The sequence below is a fragment of the Salvia splendens genome, chromosome 14 (genome assembly GCF_004379255.2).
Source record: "Salvia splendens isolate huo1 chromosome 14, SspV2, whole genome shotgun sequence".
In the NCBI taxonomy this organism is placed as follows: domain Eukaryota; kingdom Viridiplantae; phylum Streptophyta; class Magnoliopsida; order Lamiales; family Lamiaceae; genus Salvia; species Salvia splendens.
This window is the reverse complement of record NC_056045.1, coordinates 30,897,690-30,916,256: the sequence shown is the minus strand read 5'-3', so window position 1 is coordinate 30,916,256 and position 18,567 is coordinate 30,897,690. Positions and strand designations below refer to the sequence as shown.

Below are 18,567 nucleotides of genomic sequence, written 5' to 3'. Positions count from 1 at the left end.
AATAACTTTTCAAATATTAAATTGATACCAACCCTTCGTTTCGTCGATTAAATACATAGGGTGGGTGTAAGAGTTTGTTTTTTCTTCAAGTTGACAATAATATATGATTTCTCTATTATATATGATAAAACAGGTTTATGGGGAATTGTATCACTAGTTCTTATTGACTATAATGAAGATGTACATGCCCTTTTATAGGCCCTCAAGAATAATACAATTAAGGTAAGCCTCATTACCCTAAACCTAATTTCCTATACAAGGTAAATATCAATTGCTAATCTTCCTATTAATTGTGATTGTAGGAAATCAACATCTTGATTCTCCACGATCTTTTCCTTCCAACACTTCCCCTCAAGTTAAGTGATGGGATCACCAATGCTTAACTTGTCCAATACACCTCGAAAAGAGTGCAAGCTTACTGCCTTTGTCAAGATGTCCGTCAATTGTTCTTCCGACTTGACATAGGGTAATTCCACTACCTTCGCATCAATCGTGTCCTTTATGAAGTGTCGGTCTACCTCCACATGCTTAGTTCGGTCATGCTGAACTGGATTTTTCGAGATACTAATGGCAGCTTTGTTATCACACAAAATCGACATGGTTGCGTGGATTTGAGTTCAAGTTCGGTCATTAGTTTTCTGAGCCAGAAGTGGTTAGGGACTTTGGATTCAAACATCAAAGCTCGGGTAATTTCGAGGATGGTTCTGTTTTTTCTTTCTGCTACCTCATTTTGTTCTGGTGTATAAGGGCAAAAGGTTTGATGGATCAGGCCTTTCTCGGTAAAGAAGTTTGTCATTTTTTTGTTCACAAATTCCCTCCCATTATCGGATCGAAGGGTTTTTATCGTGGTTTGGAACTGGGTTTGGATAAGGTTAAAGAAAAGAATGAATTTGACAATCACTTCAGACTTGTGTTTTAAAAAATATATTCATGTCATCCTAGTGCAATCATCTACAAAAATCACAAAATATCTCAAACCATTCCCCCCAACAATAGATGCAGGACCCCATACATCAGCATGAACAAGGGAAAAAACTGAATTCATATGAGTATTTGTAGGTTTAAATGATTGTTTGTGGCTCTTGGCCAAAACACAAGTCTCACAAGAAAAATATTTCGGAATAGAGAGTTTGGGAAAAAGTAAACTAAAATAACCAAAGGAAGGGTGTCCTAGTCGTTGGTGCCAAAGCCAAATCTCCCTTTTCATGGACCCACGAGCCAGCATCGCATTGCCTTGTTGAGCTATCTCATCCACGTAGTAGAGTCCTTGGCTCTCAGTGCCACGCCCAAGTATCTTCCTCGTCCAAATATCCTGCAAAATACAGAAGTCGGGGTGCATTAGCAAAGTACAGTTCAATTCTTTCGTTACATGGCTTATAGACATCAATCTCTGGGACAAAATAGGAACATAAAGATAGTTTGATAATCTCAAGGTCGAGGATATCTCAATAGTGCCTGCCCCAGCCACAGTAATCAATTCCCCGCTAGCAGTCTGTATGTAAGTTTTAGCAATATTACTAAAACTAACGAAATCACTTTTATTGGGAGTCATGGTGTCGGTGGCTCCACAATCAAATATCCAACCCTTTTTCTTACCCCCATTGTCCCGTTTTGTTGTAAATGCAGCGGAAATATGGTCCAAGGGCTCAAATCGATTTTTAAGTGAAATGGGATTAAATTGCACATTTTTCAAACAATCAGGAGGTTTTCGCAATAATTTATAATATAGGGGTCATGGTGTAACTCATCATAACTCTGGGGTTCATGTTGTAACTCATAATAAGTCTAGGGGCTTTCATGCAAAAAACGGGGTTTGTGGCATAATTTTGGAAAACCTAGGGGAGGGTTTTGAGAATATATGAAACTTGGGGGTATATAAGAAAAAATAGGGTTAGGGTTATCAACCCCTAACCCGTTACCTCCATTGCTCGCGCCGCCTTCCCCATATCGGCTCCGTGTCTTCCCGGCAAAATTGCCGGCGTCGATCACTCCACCACCGTTCCCGCCTCCGCCGGGAGCTTCTAGATCCTCCCTCTGTTTCCCCCGTCCGGTCACCATGTTCCGATTCCCAACCGCAATTTTAACCTCCTCATTTCCGGCGGAAATTCCAACCGCCATCTTGGCCTTCGCCGTCTGCCTCTCCTCCCACCATTCGGGATATCCGTGCAATTGAAAGCACGTTTCGCGGATGTGTTTTTGCATCCCACAGTGGGAACACCAAAGTCTTGACTTGTCCACAGGTTTGTTTCCCGGGCGGTGAGCGGCGGTGGTTTGACGTGGGGCTCCGCTTCGGTAACCTTGTCGCTGTCCTTGCCGCCAGTCCGTGCCCGATTCCTTGTGCGTCTCCCCCACCGTAACTGTTGGTGATGGCGTTTGGGGATTCCGGTGGCCCTAGTCGCCGTCGGGCCGCCTCCTTTTTAACCCACCCATAGGCGGTTTCCAGCGGAGGGAGGGACACTTCTTCGAGGATGTCTCTCCGGACTCCCTAGTGTTCGTCATTCAGTCCCACTAGAAATAGGAGTAGTCTTTTGGTGTTTGTGTAGACTCTGAATTGATTTACTCCTTTCTCGCAGCAATCGACCGGTTGATATTGATCCACATTCTGTGGATTTTGCGGTATTATGTTTCCAGATCCATATTCCCATGTTTAATTGTGTTTGCCTTGTCTTCCAGGTCATATACAAGGTAGAGATCGGCCTCACTCTCGTATGTGGTGGCTAGGTTGTCCCATATTACCTTGGCCGATTGATGATGAGCGAAATCTGCAATAATATCGTTTTCGATATTGTCCACAATCCATGAGAAGACGATTAGGTCCGTCTCCTCCCAATCATCATACTTCTTGCTTCCCGGCAATGTTGGAGCCAGTTTTCCGGTTATATGGGAGTAGCCTCCCCTACTCCCTATCGCAACCTTCATCAGCCGCGACCATAGTGGGTAATTTCCCCCGTTGAGTTTGAACGCCACTGTTACGTTCTTACTCGCTCGTATCTTACTAATTGATGATTCTGATTCTATCGCTGGTTTTTCTTCGTCTGTCATTTTGGGTATTGATTTGAATTGTTTGCTCACTGGGTTTTTTGTTGATTTGGCCGAGATTGGTATGGGCAGTGATGAAAGAACAATCTGAGCCCTATTTTAAACTTGCTCTTGATGCCATGATAAAACAGGTTTATGGGGAATTGTATCACTCGTTTTTATTGGCTATAATGAAGATGTACATGCCCTTTTATAGGTCCTCAAGAATAATACAATTAAGGTAAGCCTCATTACCCTAAACCTAATTTCCTATAAAAGGTAAATATCAATTGCTAATCTTCCTTTTAATTGTGATCGTAGGAAATCACCTCTTGATCCTCCACGATCTTTTCCTTCCAACAATATAATGTACGTACTTCCTTAAAGTCTTATAAGAACAAGGGTTAAATTTCGATTTTAAAATTTCACCATATTTTTAAAGTCGAGTTCGAGAATAGAACTTGTTTTTGTACACAATCTAAGTTTTTATGTGTTTTGGATTATTATATTCATATAATTACTTAAATTTATAAGACAGATTAGAATTCGATCAAAATATTTGATTTAAACATCAGTTATCCATTTATTCTTCTTCTTCTAAAGTTAAACTTGTATGAGCAATGAGATTATGTCATCCAAAAGTTTGATTTATTTATGAAGTAATGTTGAATCATTATAAGAGTTAGCTCATCAAAATTGTCTTTTTCATGAATTATTTAACCCTCCAATAATATTTAAGCCCTAGGATTCATTTGGGGTCCACATCCACAATATTTTTTTATTGTTTATGGAAGAAGTCATTTTTAATACAAGTGCAAAAAAGAAAACAAAATAGTATCTACAAGTGGGAAGAAAAAGAGTAATGATTTGTTTGTAATGTGACCATATATTTTTTCTCCTTATTTGGGGTTTGCTTTTAAAATCTATCAATGTCAATCGAACAAACCACCTATTTAATCATATTTCTCAACAAGCAATTATGATCTTTATGAATTATTGTATGTCTTTCCTTCTCAACTTGTTCGACTATGAATGATGATGATGGGTTCAAGTGTGTGACATAATTAAACATTTGCAAAACCCCTAATTTAATTGGTCACTTATTAGCTGCGATAATAAATTACAAGAACTTAGTGTCAGCTTCAACATGATATTTCCATGCACCCTATTTAGAATACTTAGTTTTTCTTTTTTTTATGTACTCTACCATTTTAGTTTTATTTTAATCATCACAACGAAAAATTGACTTAACATTAATCACAATTTATATTGTTTTAGCTTTAATTTTATTTGTCAATGTTTAATGAATAACTAATTTTTAAGGTAGATTATTTCATACTACTTTATTTATTTTAAAAATAACTACCAATACTTAAATCGATTGATTTGAATGTCAATAATTTTTTTTATAACATTACATAGTCTTTGATACAAGAATACAATAATGATAAAATTCCGCCCCTGAAGGGAGATATGTGTACATCATCAAAACTAGGGCTGTCTAATTTTAGATAGGGACTTGGTAAATTAAGGCCAACCAATTTACGAAAAATTCAAGCTTCAACAAGAAATCAATGGTCTAAAATCATGGTCAACAACAGAAAATAGCCTCCTCAATAACTTGCAAAGTAGCCTAGCATTTCCTCAGCCTCTCTTATTCGTCTCCGTCTCCACTTCGTGACCCGCGCGCATTAGAGTCAGTGAGTCACGAAGGGAAGATGGAGCCCCAAGCGCCCAACACGATCGGCTCTTCCCTCGTGATGGAATCGTGCATCTCAGGCCAATCTGCACCGCAACTGAAAAACTCTTATTCGTTGGAGATTAACATAATCTCCGCTCAGGACTTGGCTCCGGTCTCCAAATCCATGCAACCTTATGCGGTATCATGGATTTACCCTGATCGTAAGAACATTACCCAAATCGACCAAGAAGGCCAGAAAAATCCTAAGTGGAACGAGAAATTCAACTTCCGCCTAAAAGATGGCATGCCCGAGGACGCAACGATCACTGTGGAGATCTACACGCTCTCCTGGTTTCGTGATGTCCTGGTGGGCAATGTCAGTGTCCCAATCCGCGATCTCATCGCGCCATTGGCCCAAACGTCAGCCAACTCCAATAAAAACACGCGTTTCGTCACGCTCCAAATTCGGACCTCGTCTGGCTCCCCGCAGGGCATACTCAACATCGGGGTAACCCTGCGGGACGGCGCCTCCATCAAAAGCTCGCCGCTTAACCGGGGTCTCCTAGAAGAACACGGAAACTCGCCGATCGATGAACATAAAAAGGAACTAATCTCCAAAATCGAAATGTGGCGATCGATGAGCACCGGGTCTGGCCCGCAAATCGAGGACTTCACACTGAAGCCTGGCTCCATCGTCAACGGCTCGATGTGTGACAACGGCTCCGAGATATGCTCCGACATCGGGCCGTCCGCCTCCGTGGTGGCGGCGGAGATGGCCATGAAGCTAATGCCTCCCCCGCCACCACCGCCACGGAGGAAACGCGGCGGCGCCGGCGCGCATAGCGACGATTCTAGCTCGATCCTAGGGGATATGACACTTGAGCAAGCCAAAGCTAGAGGGTACCAAGTCATGACCAAAGATAGGTGGCGGAGGATGGCGGCGAACGACGGCGACGACTCGGAATTGTCGGTCCGGCACACGAAACCGGGCCGCGAGGGCAGCCTATTTTCTTGCTTCGCCGTCGGCATCGAGTTTACGATAGTCTGCGGCTCTAGCAAGAATCCAATCAACAACAAAACGAGCAGCAAGAAGAAGAAATCCGGCGACAAAAAGTGAAATTGCAAATTTTAAATTGAAGAGTAAAGACCAAAACTGGTCTTGAACATATGCCAATTTTTTTCTTCGGAATTAAAATTAATGGTGTTTAATTTAGCAGCCATTTCTTGTTTGATTGATCGGAAGATACTCTTTCTGAGATTTGAGGTGTTGTTAGAGGTAGACTGAACTATTTTTTTCAGAAATTGGTTCGAATTTCGTATTTTTCCAATCTCTTATTTTCTACCACGTTCCAATTCCGTTGCTTATATTATAAATGCATCTGATCAATGTATGTAAGGATTTGTATGATTTTATTTGACGTGGTAAATTAAATAAATATATTATTTTTTTGTCTCTCCCTCCTTTTAATCTTCAGTTGATGTTTATTCATATAATTACTAACCAAACAAATGTTGGTATATAATTATGATTCCAAGGTGGTACTACAATTTCAAGGTTGCGCTTTCAAATAGAAAAATTACTAACAAGTTTTTGACAATGACTTCCAATTAATATCTACTATGACAATAAGCACCGAACATTTAATACGTACATTATTCTAGATTTTAAACTATTGATAAATTATTAAATAAAATACTAATACAATTATAAGAAAGAAATTAATAATCATATTTCTATTCATAATTGGTGGGAAATGGTATTCGAATATTAATTTAAAATATGAATTCATTATAATTATTTCACAGTTAAGGAACAATAATGCTCATAAAAAATGAGACTCGTGTTTCCACATACAAATTTGTTGATTATTCACTTGAATTCAAATAAGTAGTACTACTAGTAATTGTTTGATTAATATATATATTGAAGGTGTATATAATTATTTTAAAAACTAGATTGAAGTTAAATTGATATCAAATCATATAGTACTAATTTTGCACTCCATATTTTTATTGTGGGAGGATAAGATGGTATCTTAGAGGAGCATAACAGCATATGCCTCAAATTGTCACTTTCAAGTTGCAAATACATAGAATTGGAGTTGTCATATTTTTTATTCATGTGGACACTAAGCATTGTCTACTAATTGACTTTAAATATAACGATCTTATTTATGTTCCGCACCAAACCTATAGTCCAATTAATAGTGTTGTCTTCTTTTGTGTTATTAAAATAATATCCCATCTAATACTTTCCTTATATTCGATAGCATGCTCTGAAATTCGATTAGAATTATTTGGATAATAAATATATATTTACATAGTAAATTTTGATTTTAGTTTCACCACTATCACTTAATTCTTAATCGAATCGCATAGTTCTACGTTTTTCTTACACACACCTCCTACAAAAAATTATGTTCCGACTTAGATTTTAATTAAAATGCATTTAAAAAGCATGTTTCTCTTAATTCATTTTTAGTTACCTTCTCCAATTTCATGCCATGTTTTCTAACTAAAATTAATTTAATATAATTACAAATGAGGTCACAAGGGCTCGAACTCATCACCTCATACAATAATATCTAAAATTATTCCTGCTAAGACAAAGGCTCTGAACTAATATAATTACAAAGATGCCTCTATATATAACTTTGAATTCGTTATCTTAACTCAATCTCAATGAAACCTTCATATACTTGGTTTTATAATGTAACCACCATAATAAGAAAACAAAAAAAAAGTAGTATTGATTGCTTCAACTGCTTTTAATTTTAAAAAAAATATATATTTTCGAGAGAAACATAAATTCTACTCTGCTTTTCTAATTATCTGTGTTTTTCTTTACATGGCTTTTTGTGCAATTTAAAATTTATTTTCTTTCTCTAAAAGTGAATCATCGTCACTTGCAAGCCTCTTTTCCCTCTCTTACTCAAGCTGAATAAAAAGCAAAAACATCCAACTTTTCACACAATTATTTTATTTTTGTGGCCTACTCCAACTTCTAAGCATTTTTGCCTTCTAAGCAATAACAAATTAATTAATTAATAAAGGAATCTCCTTTTCTTCTCTATATCACAATTCATAACTGCAGATTTTTCTTGAGAAAAAGCAACTGCTGTGCTTATCCAAACAAAATAAAACTGCAAGTGAAGAATGTTTGGGTGGTTGGATTGCTGCAACTCACATTCTGAGAGTTATTGTGAGGAATTTGCAGAGGAATTCGACACTTTCTCTTTGCCTTCACCCCTTCCGCAATGGCCTAAAGGTGTTTTTTCAAATAAAGATTCGATTTTTATCTCTTGTTTCTGCTTCAATTGGTGTGATTAATTATGATCAAATTCTGCTTCTATTTTTATAATCTTTCAATTTTTATCTGTGATTTCTCTTTCATTCAGATCTAATCAAATTCTACTTCAGTTTTGACTTTGTGTTTTGTAATTTTGGGAATCCCTTTTGTCAGCTGAAATTTCTTTAAATAGAGCTAATTTAATGGGGATTCAAAGTCTATCTGCATGATGGTTAGGCGAATTTTTGATGGTAGTAAATGCAGGTAATGAATATAGATCACGACACAAGGAATTACGTGGTTCGATTTACTGAAGTAAATCTACGTCCACGGGAAGAAAGGAGGGCAAGATTGTATTGCTTGATCTGGTTTACAGCTTACAAATACAGACTTGCTATATGTTATTTGATGTCTAGAGCCCTTTCCCCTCTTTTTCTCCTCCCTAGTCTATCTGATCTAAGTTCTATTTATACATTGAACTAAGATCGTGGCTTGCATCACCACTAACTAGGTCGTGGCTTACATCATCACTAATTAGGTCGTGGCTTACATCATCACTAATTAGATCGTGGATGTCGTGGAGGTCATGAGATCCAGCATGGGTCCACCACTAAATAGATCGTGTAGTGGAGGTCGTGGAGGTTCTGCATGAGTCCACTATCTCCCAGTTCGGTCGAATACTGAGACCGAACTGCTGAACCATTGCCGAGCAGCTTTTGCCGATCTGAGAGTAGAGCTTGATTGGTCGGCTTTTACCGAGCTGTAGGCTGGGGCCGAACTCTTTGATAATGCCGAACTGATACTCTTCCTTGGGGACCGAACTGCTGAACTATTGCCGAGCAGCTTTTGCCAATCTGAGAGTAGAGCTTGATTGGTCGGCTTTTACCGAGCTGTAGGCTGGGGCCTAACTCTTTGGTAATGCCGAACTGATACTCTTCCTTGGGCTTTGGGCTGATGGGCCGTCACTGCTATTGGGCTTGTTTAGTACGTACCCCATCACTGCACATATTCAATTTGATTTCCATTTGTGGTAGAAATTGTCAGTACTTCATTTTGCATCATTCCATATATACTGCATCAATTCACCATTAAAGAAAATAACGGAATTGCTATCTACATAAATACCATTAAAATGTGTGAGATCATATTTTAGCTAACGTGTCTGAATCTCGTATTTCATTTATTTAATGCACGCCATGTGTTTGAAAAAACGATACGTTTGAATAACAAAAAGAAAGCAAATATTTTGGCAAGCTATAGTTTCCATGTCTCTAAAGATGAATATATACTTTTCAGGTAAAGATTTTGGTACGGGGAAGATATGCTTAGGTGAAATCGAAGTCGTAAAAATCACAAATTTTGATAAGATATGGAGCTGTAATCCTTCGCGTGGGAAGGCGAAAGGGGTGAGTTTCTATAGACCCGTTGAGTTCCCGGATGGTTTTTTCAGCCTCGGTGACTGCTGTGAGCCGAGCAATAAGAAGTCGAGAGGCTGCTATGCTCTTGCAGCCAAATGTGCCTCCTTAGATGCAACGGGATCGCTAGAGTCTTCGCCTCTTGAAAAGCCTCTAGACTACACTCTAGTTTGGAGTTCAGAGTCGCATCGTGATGATGGATGTGGTTATGTTTGGTCTCCCAATCCACCCGAAGGCTATAAAGCCATGGGGTTTGTAGTTACGGTCGAGCCTAATGAACCTGACGTTGAAGAAGTGCGATGCGTCCGGGTTGACCTAACTGAGAGTTGTGAGATTGGTGAGGTTTTGTTCGATAACAATTCACTGCTGTCGAGGGATCAATTCTATGTTTGGGAGACGAGGCCGTGCGAACGAGGGATGTGTTGCAATGGTGTCCCCGTAGGGACATTCTTCTGTAGTCGAGATAGGAATTGGAACGATGAGCTGAGCGTTTCATGTTTGAGAAATCTTGATCCTTCGCTGCGTGCAATGCCGACTCTGGAACAGATTCATGCGCTCGTCGAGCACTACGGCCCTACGCTTTACTTCCACCCGGATGAGGTCTATTTGCCATCGTCCGTCTCTTGGTTCTTTGAAAACGGAGCGCTTTTGTACCAACAGGGGAAGGAGAAGGGCTTAGCCATCGATTCTAAAGGCACGGTTTTGCCCGGTGGTGGGGAGAACGACAAAGAGTTCTGGCTCGACCTACCCGACGTTGACGGAGGCGGGGACTATGTGAAACGTGGTAACATCGAGAGCGCCGAGCTTTACGTTCACGTTAAGCCGGTTTCCGGAGGGACTTTCACGGACGTCGCGATGTGGATTTTCTGCCCCTTCAACGGTCCATCGTCAATCAAAGCCGGGCTGTGGAGCTACACGTTCGACCGAATTGGCCAGCACGTCGGCGACTGGGAGCACTTCACCCTCCGTTTGAGCAACTTCGACGGAGAGCTCCAAAGCGTGTATTTCTCCGAGCACAGCGGCGGAGGGTGGCTAGATGCCTCCGAGCTCGAGTTCGCCGAGGGAAACAAAGCGGTTGTGTACGCGTCGAAACACGGGCATGCGAGCTTCCCTCACGAGGGATGCTACATTCAGGGCTCTAGCAAGCTTGGAATCGGAGCAAGGAATGATTGTGCTAAGAGCAAGTATTCCGTAGACTCGAGCACCCGATACCGGGTCGTGGCGGCCGAGTATCTTGGAGACCGAGTCGTTTCGGAGCCATATTGGCTCCAGTACATGAGAGAGTGGGGCCCTACGGTTGTTTATGACTCAGCATCTGAACTTGAGAAGATACTCAACCACCTACCCTTTTTCATTAGGTTTTCCGTCGAAAATCTTATAGAGCTGTTTCCGACTGAACTCTACGGCGAGGAGGGGCCTACGGGGCCGAAGGAGAAGGACAATTGGTTTGGGGACGAGAGGTGTTAACCGTCTTCTTCTCTAAATTCGTTTCTATCGGGAACGAAGTTTGGGCACTCAGAGTTCGATGTTCAAAAGGTGAACCGAACGTCGAACTCTGAGTGTTTGTAGGTATTAGATTGCAGCGTGAAATGGCAATCTTGGACATTGTTTCTGCCGCTAGATTTTGATATAGTTTTTGATACAAAATTAGCGGCCAAAGTCATTGGTGTGTGTTGAGTGATGTGAGAATTGAGTCCTTTTTTTTAAATGTAACATATAAGTAGGTTTCACATAGAATTTCAAAATCTGAATTATACTGTATAGTAGTACTATACTTGCTCTATAAATGTTGTAATTTCTTCTAGACATCTTTTTAATTGACTTAATATTTTTATTGTATGATTCTATAAATGTCACGCTTTCGATAATGTTGAATTTATGAATATACTACTGAACTTTCACCAAATTCTAATTTTGCACACTATTATAATAAATTGTTTGATTTCAATTGAAAAATAACTTCTTATGCCAACTTGCCTTAAAGGCTCAAAATATGGTGTTTCCACAGAATGTAGTATGCTTATATCCATACACAATTCAAAATGACTGGACAAGTAAAAAGGCACCAAAATACACAGAGAGATTAATGAAGAAGTTATACACCCAAAAGTTCCCAACTTACTTCTTGCCCACATTCTTCACAAATGGTGCTACAACCTATCTTCGTGCCTTGACTCCTTAATGTTAGTTGATGCATCACCTTCGTGCACTTCCCGTCGCAGCTCGTGTCCCGTGCTGTATCGGATGAGGAATCCACTGGCTTCGACTCAACTGCAGACACAACCGCTGAACTCTGCAGTACGAATTGATCGATGGAGACCTTATGCTGATCAGTTGAACGATCGTTTGGAGAAACGCGCGGGACTGCCCCCAATTCGAGCGTCTTCCTGTACACTTCCCACGCCGAATCTTGCTCCTCTTTCGAGAGCTTCTCATCTTCGTTCTCTTGCAAGAGCGCCTCGTGCTCGTGATGACTCAAAATCCATCTAAAATTTTGTTTCATTAGTTAAAAGCGAAGAAAGAAATATGACTCAACTACAGTGGGACAAAGAGAGTATTTGACGACAAGATTTGCAATTTCCACGCGAGTTAATTATAAAGTCACATAACAAATGCACATTCGAGTATCGACGACTACCTGGGCTGATGTTTGCTGAGCAAACTCTGCATTACTTTGTCCGAAGAAGCTCCAAGAGAAGGCGGCCGGCGCTGCTTCAACATATCCCTCACGCGACCCGCAGTATCCGGATTATCCACGTCCCCCTCGTGCCCCAAATCGCACGATACAACAGCACTCTCATCGTCTGCAAAATCAAAAAAATCCACCATTTCTCCCCTAGAAATGGCCCTGTGGACTTGCTGCTTGTCGACAACCCGCGCTGCAAGGCCTTCCTTGTTCACCTGACGTTTGTAGATCTTCTCCTCCAATGTCGCTTGAGCGATCAAACGGTAGGCGAAGACCGGCTTCGTCTGACCATACCTACACGACACAAGAATTCAAACATTCGACGTTTTGGGACTAACTTTGCCATACTTCAAAAGGATATGATAACACATACGAACCTCCAAGCCCGGTATATAGCTTGAAGATCATACGTCGGGTTCCACGAGCCATCGATTATGATGACTCGATTAGCTGCATAAAGATTGATCCCCAGAGATCCGGCCCTCGTAGAAATCAATACACATTTCACCCTTTCGTTACGTGCTTCGTTGAACCTATCCACCAACTTCTGCCTCTCCGAGCTTTCCATTTTTCCGTCTAATCTGCACTTACCTCGAACAAATTAGACGATACTAGCCATATACGAAAAAAATAGACGAGTTATAAGGTCGTCCAGACGAACCTGTACCAGTCCTCCCCCTTCGTCCAACATCTTCCGCTCTCTCCAGGTTGAGGCAATCTCGAAAGATATTGTTCGATTAGGTCCAAAGTCGACAAACTTTGGCTAAAGACGAGCGCCTTATCGCCCATATCCGAGCACATTGTGAGGATATCAAATAGAAACACCATCTTGCCACTGCAATCGACCTCATTGAGAGTCTTTTCTGGCAAAAGACCACTCCACCACTCCTATAAAACAGGCGAAAATCGAACTTCTAATCAAAGGCATTCATAGCTCATAAGATTGGAAATGGAAAAGTTAAGGGAGTTCACTCACTTCATCATCATAATCGTTGCTACGTTTCTTGTGAGGATTATCTACCTTCTCTGCAGTCGAAATAAACGTAAACTGACACAACAGACTACTTAAACATATAAACAAATATCTTACTTCATGACTAGTCGAAAGGTACCTTTCGATACCATGTTGCATTCGATATTCTCATCACCCGAGCCCTCTACACCGTCAAATTTGCTATGGTCTTTGTTTTCTTTCCTCAGTTGCAGAATGCCGGGATGGTTCAATATCTGAAACGCGACACAAAAACGATCAGATTCAGTATGCAGAGAGAGTGTTCTGATCTTAATATGCTTTGAACATCATCACCTGAGCTAAGGCTTGGTAGCCCGCGAAGAAAGATTTCTTGACGCCAGACTCCTTGCCCTTCGTGAAGCCATGAAAGTTGAGGAAGCCTCGATACAGCTTCCTCTGGAGAGTAGATAACTTTACCTCGATGACAAAAACGGTTTTGGGGCATAAGTCGTTTTTGACAATGCTGTCTCCCATCCGATGCACGAATCCCTTCAACTGTTCGTACAGAATGTACGATCTTTGGTTCATTATCTTGACATCCTCCGATGTAGCATCGCTGTGCTGGCCGTTCTCAATGGGATTTTGGAAGCTGCAAAGCGACACAACGGAGTTAAGGGGACGTGTGAGCGACGAAACTCAAGATTAGAAGGGACAGAGTGATGAGAGCCTTGCCGGTTCCTAAACTCGGTGCAGGAGCCAAGAAAGCCTTCTCTAACAAAATCAACCATCTGTTCGAGATACGAAAAGCTTTAGAACATTTAGTCCAAGGACGACTTGTCAAATTCAGAAAATGGTTCGGAATCGAAGAACATACGCAATAGTACTCCATCAAATTGTTCTGAAGAGGTGATCCGGTCAGTGCAATCCGTCTCTGGCATTTGACTTGCTTGAGGGCCTTGGTCGTTTCGGCCTTGGTGTTCTTGATCGTGTGAGCCTCGTCACACACGAGGATGTCCGGTCCAACCTAACAATTTGCAGCTCTTTCTCATATCTCATCACAAACAGAGATGGAAATGGTGAAAATCGAGTCAAAAGTAATGACGGATCACCTGAAGTGCGTGGCTGATTTCCCTCCCCATGTTCGGATCCTTGGCATACTTCCCGGATGATAAATTACGGAAAGCAGAGTAGCCGATCAAGAAGACCCCACCCTCGGTTCTCCACTTCATTAGCAACTCGAGCCTCTTCTCCCTGAGCAAGTAAAGCAAGGAATATCATACAAATGAAAGAATCTAAGAAGGATGTTTTGGCTTGAATAGAGACGAAAGGGGAACCGTGGAGCATCTTTAAGCATGAAAATACGAAGAGGTCTCAGCTCCGATGGTATCCACTTTGAGAACTCGTGATGCCAGTTATGTAGCACGCTTACTGGAGTCACGATGAGTGCTGTTTTCAGCCCAAGGTCCGTGCATCTCATAGCCGTGTAGAGAAACGCAACGACCTGTATCCATAAATGATACCATAAAGAATAATGTTATGTATCCTCAGAGTGAATATACATTTCTAACATCACTGCACTTTGATCTATATAGTCTATAGATATATGAAAACTGAAAGGCTCCAACTTTAGGCACGGATAAGAAAACATCTTGCCGGGATTAAGCTCTATGAAGGTAAAACAACAAGTTTGATTTCACAGGAATGGCTCGTGAAATGAATATAGATTCGAACTTGTACCTGAAACGTCTTTCCTAACCCCATCATATGTGCAAGAATGCAACCAAGACCTTTGTCTCCGGATCTGACTTTCCCCACTGACTGAATGATATTTTCCCACAAGAATCGGATCCCTGAAATCTGTCATCGCGGCACAAACTAGTCGTTATATCAGTGTACGATACGAGAAACAAACCTGATGGGGTTTTAGTTTCGTTTAGAAAAGGCGAAAGAGTTGAGTAATAAACCTGATGGGGTTTTAGTTTGGTTGAGATGCTCGGAGGAATCCTCACAGCCTCTTCGCCTTCCTCCCTCACCAAGTTTATTATGTGGCCCGAGGAGGCATTGTCCTGGGCTTCATGTCCAGCTCCAACGCCTTCTCCAACTGTCACGAATTCGGTAACCTCCAAAGATCGAAGGCGCTCTTGACGTTCCTGTAAAAGTAACATAGATGTAACACGAAGTTCTGTGATACTCGTTAACTTGCCAGTGTTTACCTTTTCAATTGCGATTTTCTTCTGTGTCTCCTCCCCCAGCTCGCCATCATCGAGGATTCTCCGAATCTTTTTCCTTGTCTTAACACTGATACAGAAACATGACAGTGAAATGAAAGTAGAAGAACAAGGGAGAGAAACATAGACGGATTTGCAATCAAGATGCACCTGGAGTTGTCGTTGGCATCCGCATATGAATCAGAATCAGAACTTGAGATAACAACAACATCAGATTTTCTCATATCCCGCCTCCCGTTGACATTGGCTTTGTTGCCTGAACCAGATTCAGAACTAAAGCATACAACTACTCCATTCCTCTCATCAGACGAATCATGCAGGTATTCAACCGCATCCTTAGTAGAGCCATCGTCATGAATCATGAAGGCATCCATACGGCTCTCCTCGTCTATCGAGGTAAGCTCTCCCTGAACAGAACCATGATCACAAAAAATTAGCATAACTTGGAAAGAATGGCTTTGCTGAAAGAGGAAACCAGAATAACTGAAAGCTTGAAAGCAGACCTTTCTGCTTCGCTTTTTACGCATCGTTTCTTTCCTACAGAGCTTGAGATCATCCTTAACATCATCCTCCTCTTTAATCTGCCAAACATCATAGACGAAGATTAAGAGTAAAGATTCGTATGAGTCCCAAGAGATGGTGTCGAAAAAAATCTAAAATCAACCTTTTTAAAATTTCTGATTTGGTTAAGAGTAAGACTGAGATCCCTTTCGTTTGCTATAGCTTCTACAACGAATGGATCTCTTGAAGCACCATCGACATCACCAATCTCCTCCACCTGACCAATAATTCACCATATCATTTCTGTATTCTTGAAAATGCCATAAAACTATGATTTCGATGATACATTGCATAAGAATCAAAGGCTAAACATCATAGTCATTGCATATCAGTATAGAAAGATACAAAAAGGCAGCCAGCAAGTGAACTCGGGTGTCACCTCATCAACTCCAGCAGATTTTAGGCCGAGTTCAGCAGCCTGCATCGGGGTGCTGGCATGGTAGACAGCAGCCCAGTGCTTGCTAGACGCCGTTTCTGAGCACAATATGTTAAAAGCTTCCCAATCTTTATTCAAGCTTTCGTCTCCACTTGCACTACCATCACAGTTTCCAATTTTCTTCCCGAGGAAGCCACTTGCGCCTTGCCATCTGCTCCACAACGACGACTAACACTTCAGAACAAGAAATCTAGCTCATGATCATAATAAACCACTTCACGCGCTGAGAGATCTAACCTTCTCACAGGCCTGTGGATCATGAGATACTCCTCCGCCTTTTTGACTGATCTTGTAGCTTCCTCTGATATCTCAGTCCCAAACCAGTGAGTCCTCCCTCTCCATGCTTCAGTGCGGCAGCTGTTAGGAACTTCCTTCTCGATCCACTTGTACAAACTGGAAAGATCGATTCCAGCACCATCAAGCTGCTCCTGCTTGGACAAGCACGATCAGTGTAAGTATGTTCGTTTGCAATAATTGGTAACGTGTAGCAGAAAACGCAAGACAATGAAGCCTAAGTAAAGATTCAAAGTGTACAAGACCAAAACAAGACAATTTAAAACAAAGATTAATGATCATATACCAGTAGATAAGCACTCTCTTTCTCGAGCTCATCGAGCTTCAATTCCCACTCTTCTTTGTACAATGACATCTCCTCACAAATAGCCTTCTCCAACTGCTCCATCCATATGAAATACTATGTCACAAAATGCAAAAGATCCATAGCTACATTGGATCAGAAAAATGAGGATTTTACATACTTGATCACCAGAGAGGGACCGGGCTAATTCTTCCCTAACATCCGCTTCTACTTCGACCAGAGGCTCCTCTTCCAGCGCCTCTTGCGCCTCGGCAGACTAAAGGTGAGTAACAGAGTCAAGTAAGTAACAACTCTTTGCTTGTTATTATCAGACAGTGGGGAGACTTAAAAGCTCACTCTTTTCTCGATTTCCACAAGCTCGGCTACGAGATTTTCCAACTCCTCTTCAGACAGGCGCTCCTGAGATGATGAAAGGTGAAATCAAGATTTTGATATAAAGCAACTAAAATCATAAAAACATTGAATTGAATACTAAAAGAGCAGAGTGTTTGTAAAGATGCTTGAGAAAAATGTGTGAAATTGTGAGAATGATCAAAGGAAATGTTGCATTTATACACACACACTCAACTGAAATACATACATACACACAAATGACACACACAGCGCACCACACACAACACACACAAAGAGATACATAAGACACAAATGGGATAAGAAGTTCTTGTAGTAAAAACATAGTCATGAGCTATAATGAAGTATAACAGCTGCAATGAAATGGACAGCGCTGTTACACCTAAAGCTTAAGCTTTCCTTAAATGGGAAACCATGAAATAAAGACAACATAAATGCAGAGCTAATAAAGCACATAAAATCTTAACAAAAACAAAATAAAACAAAGCCCACAAAAAAAGCTGCAATCTTTATCACACACAAACAAACACATATATATATGCCTGCAAAAATGATGGTTCGTCTTCATAAGACTCAGAAATTATTTCATTTTCTTGATATTCATCGTCGGAAGAACCATTCTCCATTTCTTGATTTTTTTTTTTTGCCAAATCTTTTGTGCTCACACACTATAAAATGGAGTGTAATAAATAAGTGAAGGTTTGAGGAGAGAAGGACGTGGGAAAAGTGGACGGAGAAATGGGGAGGCGAAGTGTTGTCACGTCAGCTCATTCGAAATTTCTTCCGTGGCGGTAAAGTGGTCATCGCTGTTTTTTTTTTTTTGCTTTCATTTTTTTAAAATTTTTATATTGCTTTCGCGTTTGTTAATTAAAAAATGCGTAATTTAAGAGAAATTATGCCTTACATAATAATACTAAGATTTGAAAGAATCCGAGATTTTTTTATGTAAGATAACTGGTCTAATATATGAAATAAATTATATGAATGAAATACTATTCTGAGATAACACTTATAATTTCGACTAGTGGGATTGAAGATCTAATCGTTTTTTAGTAGATAATTAAATGAAAAAGGTCAAAATAAAGTTACCAAATGTGACTCCTAAAGAAATACAGTACTACATGCATATTAAACTAAAGATTATTACAAAATCTAATTTGATGCAAAATTCATAACAAAAATTGAAATAAGTATATAAAAATTTAATTATTATTATTCTAGTAATAATGTTAAATATCACTCTTTCTATATTTTTAAATTGTAACGGTTCAATTTTGTCGTGGTGAAAAAATAAAATGTGTTGAAAAGCTTGTCACGCACTCTATAATCTATATTGAAAAGAGGGGTGTGTA

The 18,567-nt window shown here is 40.5% G+C and overlaps 3 protein-coding genes across 3 annotated transcripts; 2 read left to right on the top strand and 1 right to left on the bottom strand.

Annotated features, from left to right (window-relative positions):
* The first annotated feature begins 4,736 nt into the window (after nucleotides 1-4,736).
* On the top strand, nucleotides 4,737-5,816 carry LOC121764544. The gene has a single exon (XM_042160553.1). The coding sequence runs from the start codon at nucleotides 4,737-4,739 to the stop codon at nucleotides 5,814-5,816; it is 1,080 nt and encodes a 359-aa protein (XP_042016487.1).
* A 1,809-nt stretch (nucleotides 5,817-7,625) lies between these two features.
* On the top strand, nucleotides 7,626-11,245 carry LOC121763435. Its single transcript, XM_042159445.1, has 2 exons — nucleotides 7,626-7,967; nucleotides 9,285-11,245. Exons 1-2 carry the CDS (start codon nucleotides 7,856-7,858, stop codon nucleotides 10,868-10,870), a joined length of 1,698 nt encoding a protein of 565 aa, XP_042015379.1. The 5' UTR covers nucleotides 7,626-7,855; the 3' UTR covers nucleotides 10,871-11,245.
* A 150-nt stretch (nucleotides 11,246-11,395) lies between these two features.
* Nucleotides 11,396-17,275, bottom strand: LOC121764543 (protein CHROMATIN REMODELING 20-like; the record flags this gene model as incomplete). The annotated part of the gene is made up of 22 exons (XM_042160552.1): nucleotides 11,396-11,889; nucleotides 12,042-12,383; nucleotides 12,467-12,670; nucleotides 12,751-12,977; nucleotides 13,066-13,115; nucleotides 13,202-13,316; nucleotides 13,396-13,690; nucleotides 13,774-13,829; nucleotides 13,916-14,065; nucleotides 14,151-14,292; nucleotides 14,376-14,542; nucleotides 14,779-14,898; nucleotides 15,006-15,191; nucleotides 15,255-15,339; nucleotides 15,420-15,676; nucleotides 15,773-15,850; nucleotides 15,934-16,047; nucleotides 16,210-16,417; nucleotides 16,504-16,694; nucleotides 16,847-16,939; nucleotides 17,025-17,120; nucleotides 17,201-17,275. Coding segments are annotated over 22 exons (3,642 nt in total), but the record flags the coding sequence as incomplete, so codon positions are not given.
* Nucleotides 17,276-18,567: the final 1,292 nt, after the last annotated feature.

Coding starts and splice junctions, on each gene's coding strand:
- LOC121764544 (XM_042160553.1), top strand. CDS start 4,737: ATGGAGCCCCAAGCGCCCAACACGATCGGCTCTTCCCTCGTGATGGAA.
- LOC121763435 (XM_042159445.1), top strand. CDS start 7,856: ATGTTTGGGTGGTTGGATTGCTGCAACTCACATTCTGAGAGTTATTGT. Junction 7,968..9,284: donor CCTTCCGCAATGGCCTAAAG/GTGTTTTTTCAA, acceptor TATACTTTTCAG/GTAAAGATTTTGGTACGGGG.